Source organism: Haliotis cracherodii, unplaced genomic scaffold (genome assembly GCF_022045235.1).
Source record: "Haliotis cracherodii isolate W230 unplaced genomic scaffold, xgHalCrac1.p SCAF_29, whole genome shotgun sequence".
NCBI lineage: Eukaryota > Metazoa > Mollusca > Gastropoda > Lepetellida > Haliotidae > Haliotis > Haliotis cracherodii.
This window is the reverse complement of record NW_027266285.1, coordinates 908175-920308: the sequence shown is the minus strand read 5'-3', so window position 1 is coordinate 920308 and position 12134 is coordinate 908175. Positions and strand designations below refer to the sequence as shown.

At 37.9% G+C, this 12134-nt stretch overlaps 1 protein-coding gene across 6 annotated transcripts in view; it reads right to left on the bottom strand.

Moving 5' to 3' along the window:
- The window catches only part of LOC139473536 (tensin-3-like), a 258760-nt gene that overhangs the window by 245217 nt on the left and 1409 nt on the right, over positions 1 to 12134 (bottom strand). For 5 of the 6 annotated variants that reach the window (XM_071256156.1, XM_071256160.1, XM_071256164.1 and 2 more), the window contains exon 2: positions 11517 to 11621. In XM_071256156.1, coding sequence (XP_071112257.1) covers positions 11517 to 11606 — 90 coding nt within the window. In that variant the 5' untranslated portion in view covers positions 11607 to 11621. Of the gene's footprint in view, positions 1 to 1435; positions 1592 to 11516; positions 11622 to 12134 lie in introns of those variants that run through there. The other variant, XM_071256155.1, reaches the window with a different exon arrangement.

Sequence of the window (12134 nt, the reverse complement as noted above, 5' to 3'; positions counted from 1 at the left end):
AGAAACTGACACCAGGACTTGGCTACACTAAGAAACTGCCATCAGGTCTTGGCTACACTAAGAAACTGCCATCAGGACTTGGCTACACTAAGAAACTGCCATCAGGTCTTGGCTACACCAAGCAACTGCCATCAGGTCTTGGCTACACTAAGAAACTGCCATCAGGACTTGGCTACACTAAGAAACTGACACCAGGACTTGCCTACACTAAGAAGCTGCCATCAGGTCTTGGCTACACCAAGCAACTGACATCAGGTCTTGGCTACACTAAGAAACTGCCATCAGGACTTGGCTACACTAAGAAACTGCCATCAGGACTTTGCTACACTAAGAAACTGCCATCAGGACTTGGCTACACTAAGAAACTGACACCAGGACTTGGCTACACTAAGAAACTGACATCAGGTCTTGGCTACACTAGGAAACTGACATCAGGTCTTGGCTATACCAAGCAACTGCCATCAGGACTTGGCTACACTAAGAAACTGACATCAGGTCTTGGCTACACTAAGAAACTGACATCAGGACTTGGCTACACTAAGAAACTGACACCAGGACTTGGCTACACTAAGAAACTGACATCAGGTCTTGGCTACACTAGGAAACTGACATCAGGTCTTGGCTATACCAAGCAACTGCCATCAGGACTTGGCTACACTAAGAAACTGACATCAGGTCTTGGCTACACTAAGAAACTGCCATCAGGACTTGGCTACACTAAGAAACTGACATCAGGTCTTGGCTACACTAAGAAACTGACATCAGGACTTGGCTACACTAAGAAACTGCCATCAGGTCTTGGCTACACCAAGCAACTGACATCAGGTCTAGAGCATGCTGGCAACCAGGTAGAACATTGCAAGTAGTGATGACGATAATGTAAGTCTGATGTCACACAAATGCTGACATGTGGGTTCCCAGGTGGCCATACATTCAAAAGGCAATCATCTGCAGTGACATGTGTCACCCAATCCTCATTTGGTTGTCTGTAACAAGCATTCACTCATGGTGACTGACATATACATCATTATTGCACAGTGGACTATAATTCTACAAAATTTATAGAGGCTTTTTTCCAATGAGACTTTATATACTCTGGATATAGATTTACAGCATGTTTATAGCATACTTAAACCAGACAATCCACTTGTACAAGGTGACAGTTTTTATCACTCTTAAATTTCAAGTGAAGCACATGTATCAAGAGGCTGAAGTTTATGCCCGCATCGGAAGACAAAAAATAGGTGTTTGTTTATAAGGCTATGTTCTATTTTCTTGAAAATGAAGTCCCACACTGCTTTATATAAAACATACTATCACTGTTCACTGCAGTTCTCCGACATCAACACAACTCTCGTGATTATTAAAATATCTTGACCAGATTCAGACACTATTTAACAGTGACAGACATTTCAAGTCATGATGAACAACTTACCAGCTTCCTTTTGCAACATTGGAATGGAACATAGAGAAACTTTGCAATTTCCTTCACGCCTTCCTTCACGTTGGTCGAAATGGACGAAATGCTGGAAGCTGCCATGTTCTTCAGGCTATAGCCACTTGCATCCGTGTGAATGTCACTGTACGACATTTTACTAATACCTTGAAACAACAACTATTTACAAGAATCAGACAATTTACATCAATACATACTATCCAACATTTGTCAGGGTGTTAACTGAGGAACTAGACTGACACATACATAGTTATTGCACAGTGGCACAGCAATAAACCTGCATCGATTTCACATACATCCCACCATCCTTGAGAAAGCAGCACAAACTGTGTAACATTATTGTAGATATTCAGCTGATATTACACTATAAGCGAGGAATCATGTATAAGAAGAAAGTTCAATCCTTGCCTCCTCTCATCACTTTTGTCAGCTGCAAGCAAGCAATAGGAGTCCAGAAGAAACGACACAGGCTACTCAGTACTTGCATACAAAGCTGCAAGTTCAAGTGCTTTATCATACATAACAGTCATTTATTATCGAGCGTAGATTTTGCTGAGTTGGCCACTATGGGATCCATTTTCACAACTGTTTGACATTTATGTCTATATACAATCATCCTGCATTCCATTAGCTCAGTCCCAAGCCGTCATTGGTGTCCATCTATAAAGCCAGAATCCAAGGCTGGAAAATTGTGAGAATATTGCTTGTATTTGTTGATGCAGTCCTTCACCTCTTTCGCCTCCTCGGACGTTATCGACGCCAAAGTTGGACAAAACTCGTACCGTTTCTAACAAGCCATCCTGGGGTAATACGCCCGCTTGTAGTTTGCTAATCAATAATCATTGGCTCTCAAAATGATGGGTACAGCTTGTTATATAACCCTGACACTGCCAAGTATATGGACCACAGAGATCATGGAATAAAATTATGGTGCTGTTTAAATAAAAACAACTTGCTCCCAAGTATGGATTCCCTGCTGTCAAAGACAAAAGACTTATCAATGAGGTCAGCAGGATATGACTTGGTGTAATTTGTCTGTGGCTAAAGCATAATCTGTGGCTATCAAGGAATCAGCCCTACAGCTGCACTTCCTCAATATTTACTCAAGCCACTGTTCCTCAAGCAGAGTGAAACAACTGGTCCAAATATTGGTTTTATTTGTAAGATTTAATTTGCTGATGGAGATTTTTAATTGCCTAATTTGATAAATGCAAATAATTATTAGATTATGGCATTAATATAATTTGTTGAAATACAATTGTATCAACAGATGCTACTGTTGGTTTTAATTGCAGAAGAATAGTTCTTCTATTTGGTGTCAGGTAATTGAATTGTTTTTGTGTTTGCTAAATTGCAATACATGGCGTACTAAATAGCCACATGTTAGAATGACTGGTACATGGCAATATGCAGCGAGTTATTTCATTATAGTCCTTATATATTATAGTACTATTATACTATTACATATGTCCATAAGTCACTGTCTAAAGATATTACAACAAATACAAGATTAGTTCAAAAGATAAATCATCCAAGATTAATAACATTCTTTATCTTCTCTCCATTCTATTGACATACAACTTCAAACCATACAGTAAATATGTCCTGACAACTGAGTGTTCAGTGTGTCTTGGACTCAAGGTGACCACTGTTGCCATATGTTAACCCTTTCAATTCCATACCCACATGCCTCAGTGTTTGTCTTGGATTCGGGGTGACCACCAGACCAATATGTTAACCCTCTCAATTTCATACCCACAAGGCTCAGTGTGTGTCTTGGATTCCGGGTGACCACCAGACCAATATGTTAACCCTTTCAATTTCATACCCTCAAGGCTCAGTGTATCTTGAACTCAAGGTGGACACCAGACCACTGTTGCAAAATGTCAGCTAGACTACTGTAGGTTTTTGATGCACTGATGAACAGAAAATATTGACCCTCCACTAATGATTGTAATATTTTGGGTTGACCCTCCTCATGTCCTTGTACATTGTTTTCATGACCCTCCCTGAAAAGACAAAATGCAAAAGCACTTTATATTTATTATGACTCTTACCTGGAGACTCACCATTTCACCTGATGGAATCCACTGGATAGCCTGTTTAAGTTCCCTATTATCACAATTTACAATATATCTCAAGTTGGGATCTTACATTATAACATCCTTGGCTGATTGATCACATTAGAGTAAGCAGATAACAGTTTTTGTTATTTTAGCTTTGCCTGAAGTAGACTATCACCATTAAAAAAGAAAAGAACACTAACATTCATTTGAATGATTGGGTGAATTTTACCTATCATAATGAAGCAACAGGGTATATATAACTATCAACAAGATACAGCTAAAAGACGGAATTTTGAAATGGTCTCCAATACAAAAAGATCCACCCAAGCTGCTCCATCTTAGATGTCTTCAAGGGCCCATTCTGTTCCAGGTTCCTCATGGAAATCATGTATAGAGAAGGGCCGAAATGACAGCATACGCATAGACTGCCCAGCAAGATGCTACACTGACATGTTTGGACATGTTTTTTTATCTCAGTTTCCAGATTTAATCAACTTAATGGATTATCCAAAATGTAATCAAGGCTATACAAATCCTCGATTCTTAAGACATGACTGTGGAAGGTTTGGGGCCTTAAGACATTCATCTTCTGAAGAGACAAGTTCTTCTGTTCCAACCCACGCAATCAATACTGCAGAAGAAGCAACAAGTTGAGGGACATAGGAGTATCAGCCGCATCATGTTTACTCTGGGAGAGTGAATCGCATCATATCACTAATCATTGCTGTACTTTCATGTGCATATCTAAATTGCTACAGAAATTGATCTATTTTCAAATATCAAATAAACCCTACTGGTACATTCTGACTAAGATCTTTACTGTTTTATTCTAACTGCATTTTACAGTTAAATAATATTAAGGATTTTTAAAGGATTTTAATTTTTGTTCTTGAAACTTAACTTTTAATAGTTACACTCTTAATACAAAATTGCACATTTTATGATACAACATTCAATGGTGTAACCCAGTGTTACATTACTCAACTAGGTTAAGGCAGACAATTTTGCAATGCTCAGGTTTATAAGGTTGAATAAATCAGTAGGTTCCTAGACTCAGCATGTAGCATCTAGAGATGTTTCATCATATCCATGTTCATCCTTACTATCAACGGTAAAGTGGCTAACACTTTGAGGACAAAAGGAGAATCTTTGCAGAAAGTGACCATGTCCTGATCAATACCATCGAGTCTGACCAACTTGGGGGCTCTACATAATGTGATGGACAGTTAGAAGACACATTAATCAAGAATTATTCACCAGGGCCCTATATCCATACAGTCTGGAAGATTCAAGAAGGCAGAACTGGAAGGATCAACATAGGACAAGTGGGTACCACTGAAAGATGTAGACTTCTGAATGAGATGGATTCAGTTATCATCTGGGAGGGATTGTGTATTCTGGCACCAGGGCTTGGTGGCAGACAAAATCCATATACTGGAAACATGAATTGAGATTTACAAATTCTGACAAGATTTGCTTTCAGTTAAAATGTCTAGATTTCTATATTTCTTTATCGGAAGGGCAGACTAAAGCAGAAAATTAATAAATAATATTGTTCCTACTCCAGAAGGGTTAAATCTGGATGCAGTTGTGGAAACGGGCAACAAGTAACATTACTGATAATTGAATGACCTAGTTGATCTTGGCAAAGTCACTGTGATCCAAAACTTTCCCCAATCAGACTATTTGCGGAGATTGAAGCTTGCATGGTGTGCTGTTCTAATCCCCGGACTGTTTGTCCAGATGGGCAGCAGTGGCACAGGCGGATCTTGTAGCAAGCAGCAGGCATGAATATGACACCTCCAAATCATTTCTGCTGATGAGCCTGGAGCAACAGCAATACATTACCCAGCTGACCTCTGCCCTGCAGGATAAAGGGTCAACCGAGGACAGTAACTGTTGCCAGATTTCAACATCTCGCTTATGTAACAAGGACTTCTGATTGTTCACAATAAATGCTGATTTAGCATTCTCCTTGACCAGCGTGTTTCTGACTGAGATGGCACATTGCTGAATCTGATAAGATCATCACACTATGTACAAAAACTTCTAAAATGATAAAAACTACAAATGTAAATTCAAATTTGACACCATTATGAGCATCTGCAAATCTAATTTGCATTGTATTTTTCAAATTATGATAGGATTGAGACAAGGTTAAATTGATTACTTTAATACAAGGGTACCTGCACTCCTAATTTAGTGTTTGTAACAAAATTGTTTTGTGTTATGTATTTCTCTGTACTTTTACCAACCTAATAAAACTAAAATTGAAAAGTATAAAATTTGAAAATTACTACTTTTTAATTCTTCAAAATACAAACCTTCATAGCTCATCAAAATAGTGTGAGTCCCTTTCATTAAACAGCAAGAGCGATGAGAAAAGTTTGACAAACATTAACTGAGATGGCTTATTCAGAGAACTTTTTGAAAACAAGGAAAAATATTGAAATGCATTTATCAACAGAACTTGTCCCATGGGGTACATCACAACATTTAAAAGTGTTTTAAGTCATACACATGATCTTATTACTGGGAAGCTGGAAAAGATAAGTGTCAAAATAGAGAGTCTGATTCAGTCTGTATTGATACATGTCTGAAAAAAGAATATTGAGTGTAACTGACACAAGTTCTGCAATATACTGATACAAATACAAATCATGATGTCAGAACAAACTTGCATTGGCCATTTGAACAAAATGATTTACAAAGTTATCTGAAACATTTTGAATATCTTTGAGTGTGTGTTGGAGAAACTAATCTCTTATCCCTAATCTACTCTATTTCTCCATATCAAAAATAATGGAGTCAGCATGTTTCACAGTTAGATAACAAATTTTGCTCTTCATAAAAAATCATCCATTGGGAAAAGATACATTAACTCTTTACATGTCAAAGTTTGAGAAGAAAACAATCCAAAGCAATTTGGCACTGAGGAAACACAAGGGGGTATATATAGACACCAGTCTATTGATCGCTGCTCATGATATGACTACAATAACCACTGCCTTGCTCACTCCACATCCAAGGCATGGTGAAAAGTTGTTTCTGTAAACACAGTGACCACGCTCACAGAGCCTGGTCTAGCCTTACTCCAAGGCAGTACTGAAAGATAAGTAGTAGTTCTATCCTCCTAATAGGCAAGTCTAGATATGTGGACGGTAAGGATTCCAGTCTCTTATAGGGACAACTTGTTCTTATTATTCACACAATCTAGAAATTATGATTTAAGTTAATAATTACTGCCTTACAGACTTGTGCAAGTCTAAGTGTGGTCCGAATTCAGGCAAATCTGCAACCCGATAGCAATCTCAAGCCTTGTATCTCCAGGGTTACGACAGCCTCACCAGAGACTTCATCCTGGAGTAAGGCTTCTCTACCACTCATCTTCCTCCATCATGCACCTCTGTCATCTTCATCAATACTGGAACCACTTGAAACAAATGTGCACAATCTTCCAGCATGGGATATCTTTATCTTTATCTTTAACAAAATCCAGATTCTTTTGGACAATTGTCAGGAATAATGCTCACTATTTCTACAACCATAAGATATATTTCAGATACAAATGATGTATGAATGATTTTTTCACAAGGATTTTTCTTCAGCAATTGCCATTTTATCTGGCTGACTTACCGTATTTTCTTGAGTATAGTGTGCACCCATGTATAATGCGCACCCCCCTCTAGCGGGTTCAATATTTTGGAAAAAAAGAAATTTGAATATTATGCGCAGAAAAAATTTACACCGTACCCTTTCAGCGATTTCCGGCAAACGAACGGGTGCTGAGAAACTTCGCCAGTACAAATTCAAAATTTGAGATAAAAAATCACCAGGCATGTTTATTTACCGTTTAAATAGTATTTATTGTTCTGCTAGGCATTGTTTTATATCTAGGGATTAAGATTACCTTGTGTATTTTCTCGTAAACTAAGCCGGAAACAGCAATCAGCTGTACACACGTTTTCTTGGAATCGACCGGTGATTAGGTCAAGACACACCCAATGATATAACTTTATAGGATTTTTAATGCAAGGATCGGCAACAATTGTATCTGAAACTATTTTTTTTTATCAGGAATAATATATTCCATTATTTTCCTTATTATATGCAGCCTTTACTAAACATATTTAAAATAATAATAACCCTAAGCGAAGCAGCAGATCGCTATTGCCGGGTATTATTTTTTACATGGAACCAGTCTGACCAGTCACCGTCAAGGCTCACGCGCACGTGAGCGCGTGATCGCGAGAATTTCATGTTGACATAGAATCGTCAAACAAAAACTTTTATGACTTTTAATGAGTCAAAGTATGTCATTTATGATATATGTATCCATTCTCTGTCAACTAAAGTTTGTTTCAAGGCGTCAATAGCGGTATTCTGACCGTGGTTGCTGTTAATAACGCTGAGTTGTGCGATCTTCCGATTGCTTCACACACAATTTCGCCGAAATTAATAAAAACAATATTACAAGGAACTTTGAATAAAATTAATGAAATAAGTTACAAACATAAGTCCAGATATACAAAGAACACTTTTTATAGCCAGACAGTGTAATTACATGATTATTTTGCATACTTCAGTATGGATTTGTTGACATGGTATTTCCGGTGTTACGTGCTCACGGTAATGTCTTTCCATGGGGGAAAAAAACCATCCAAACTCATAATTTGTGTATAATGCGCACCCCCTTCTACACAGCTGTGTTTTTTCGAAAAAAAGTGCGCACTATACTCAAGAAAATACGGTAGTAACTTGGTTACTATAGCACAGCAGCTATATCCTGGCTATCTGTAGTACACTACCGATAACACAGGATCAGCTGGAAGTTGGACATCCCTGGCCAGGATCTGTATCAGTCAAATGCTGTGTTATAAAAGTATTCACGCTTAACATAACTTTGTTTGTTGTTTTACGCCAAACCCTGCAATATTCCAGCTTTATGATGGCAGTCTGTAAATAATCAAGTCTGGACCAGACAATCCCGTGATTAACATCATCAGCATCCATCAACACAATTGAGATTCAAATGCACAATCATAGGTGTTGGGCATGCATGAGGGATGCACAGCACAGCACAGCAAATGGTGGCAGCTAAGACGATGGGGCCACCCGTGCCCCCTAGTGAGTGTATGTATGTTGTTAACTCATCATAGTCAGAAATACTCTATCATCATTATTATTATAATAGTGTGTTAGAAATTAAGTCGATCCATACCATTGGACAAAGTCAGCAAGCCTGACCACCCAATCCCGTTAGTCACCTCTTACGACAAGCATGAGTTGCTGAAGACCTATTCTAACCCGAATCTTTACAGGTTTAACATCACTAAGCACATAGTCCTCTTTGATCAGTATTGCAACAATTTCAAAGATATTCCTTGCACACAAGAAATACCCAAATGTGTTGAATCATACCAAACTACTAAGCTTGTACCATACATAAGTATCAGATAGGGGAACATGGGCTGGGCTACCCAACCCTACTTTTAGAACTGAAGATACAAGTTCTTCTACCTGATACTGAATGAAATGCGAATTTGCATCATAAATTATATACTGAAACTGAATTGTAGCTCACCTGGTAACATGTTGCTAGCACATCTATCACCTCACAAAAACTTCTGTACAAAATCAGCCTGCTAAGATGGCATCACCATGACTATTTTGATACCAGCAATCCGTTGTGACATAGCCTTGAAAGGATGCAACAGGAGAAGATTTCAACAAACAAACACCAACTTGACATACACATATTCTACTACAGATTATAGGATGATCGACAAAGGATATTTATATGGACTCTTGTGACTGATGATCAGTGGAACAGCCTTTGGTGTCTACATTTCACAACTATTGTGGCACAATCGAGCATGCTCTTTCAACACAGATTTCAAAGATCGTTATTTGATTCTTGTTCAAAAGTTGTTTGATCAAGGTTACAATATTCAAGGCCTCAGTAAAGCTTTCAGAATGTTTTATGGTAAACATATCGAGAAAAATTTCAAATATGATGCAACTGTGACAAAAATTATGTCTGATGCAATTCTCTAGTTTTTTACTTGTACCATATATTCCCATATTATCTCAGGTGAATAACTGACTTGCCTTTGCATGTGTTTGAGATGGGTTCCACCAGTGTGGCAGAATATGCTCACCTTTTCACAAAGATCTTGCATCAAACATTATTTGATAGTGATTCATAAACACATGCTTAAGAAATAGTTGGAATTGTACAATTGTATAGACATTGCTTTATGTAGAGATTTCTTATGATTATGGTGAAATGTATTTTGTCACGTTTATTTACAGCAAAAGCTCATCATTATGTTGTGAGTAAGCACAAAAAATCCTCATGGTTGTGGTAAGCTAACAATTTACCAGTTCCTTTCTATGGTGTTCCTTGTTTCTACATAAACATAAATATATCTAAAAACAAAAAAGCCAGAAAATAAAATTTGAAACAATAGATGTATCAGCTTCTGTTGTGCCCTCTACTGAAAACACCTTTCAGTAATGAGGAAACAAAGACAACTGATTTTATGTCCAGTATCAACAACACTGGCATGAGAGATCCGTGAGACTAACCTGTCTGACTGACAGCATTATTCCCATCATAAATAATGATATTTCTCTGTGTAATTATTGTAATTCAGAGATTACCTTGCTATAAATTACCTGCCTGTAAGGTCCAACACTGGATCATGCTGCCGCACTAAGTGCACCCAACATGATGAATAATTTCTACATGATTCTCATACAAGATAAAATAAGTGATCAGATAGAATTTCATTTATTGATCAGTTTATCATTTTCAGTGAAATACTGCTTCTGGCTGTTACAGCATAAACATACATGTACATGGCACGCTGGGTCCTGTTCCTTGGGACAAGACTAAAGCTGGCATAACATCTGCACTTACAGAGACCAGAGATAGCTAGCTAGATAGAAAGATAGATAGCTTTGTGGTCATATATTCTGAGAAGGAAAATATCACTGATATCCTCCTCCAGAAAGCTATCATCTTAGAGATTCTGGGTTAGTGATGGTCTCTATCAGCCTATGTTGGTTGTATGGTCAGGCTGGGTGATTTGGCTGTTTGCATGTCATTGTGCCCAGTGGTGTGGATTATTGCTAATAATACCAATCACTGATTGGTTTGGTGCAGAAACAGTTATTGACAGGCCACTGTCATATCTGGAATATTGATGAGTTCATCACTAAAACAAAAACATAATCAAATCTAAAAAAAACCATATGTATGAACATTATCTTGATAAAACTAACTTACGAGATCTTACTTGAGAATACAAAAGGGTTAAAGATACAGGGGTACATCATATAAACAGACAGATGATTAGTTGAGATAAGAATGAGCATGGTTTTCTGATCACTTAAATTCAGATTTTATAAAATCAGTAATCATTATATAATACATCTCAAAGACAGACACAGAGTTAGATCATACTTGGAGTATTAACCCTCAGGTCAAAACACAGGACAAGTCATGTGGTATACTTCATGTGTGAAGCATTCCAAACCATTGCAGCAGGGAGTTCCTGCATACAGAACCAATTGCCAGCCAGGCGCACCACTATATTATAAACAGTGTACATGAGTTAGCACTGCAATTTCCTGTTCCAAGGAATCAACCATCAAAATAAGAGTTAGCCTTTAGATTAGTAACAGCACATTCCTACATATTAAGGCCAATCTCTTTGACGATCTGTACTAATACTTGCATTATATAAATTCATCATGTGTTGACAAATGAATTGACTTGGGGTTAACACTGCTTTGAACAATGTTACATTATTTATCAGAGCATGTCAGCTTAATTAATGTGAAAGGTCAGCCTCTGGGATTCTTCCGATGACTAGCAGATCAGCAGATCCTGGTAGGTGAGGGAGGTAACTCTGCACAGCATCAACAACACTGGGCCACCTATATCCCTTGTAATAAGATAAACAACGTAAAATGAAAACACCTACCTGAGATTTTCCTAGCAGCCACAGAAACATGAAGACAACGGATGACCAGCATGACTTCATCCGCTCTCCCACCGTTCGACAACATGGCATGGTGATTAAGGAGGCCTACAAGAACAATATAACATGTTATGAGAGGGCAACTCAAACAGAACACACCTTTGGAAACTATCAATACATCTCTACAATCACAAAGAGATGGGACACTTGGATGGACTTGGTAGATGCATTTCATTGTATCAAAACTGTGCAGATCAATGTTCACTAGATTATCTGGTCCAGACTCCGTTCTTTACAGACTGCTGTCAAAAAGCTGGAATATTGCTAAGTGCGGCATTAAACAAACAAACAAACAAACGTACGTGGGAAGAAATACCAAAGTGATGACCATTGCAGACGTTTACCACTTGGTGAGGACCAAAGAAAAGGGTATGATGCGGACAGACCAAGGACCATCCATATAATCAAGGGACTCGAACCAGCATGATAGATAGGACATTATTTTCATGTGATGTTATCAAAGGATGCTGCCTGTATTATTGTAACTCTTTCTTGCTTCACTAAGTCATACCTTGAAACTCATTATATCCATAGAGTCAGATATATTTTCAGGTTTAAAAT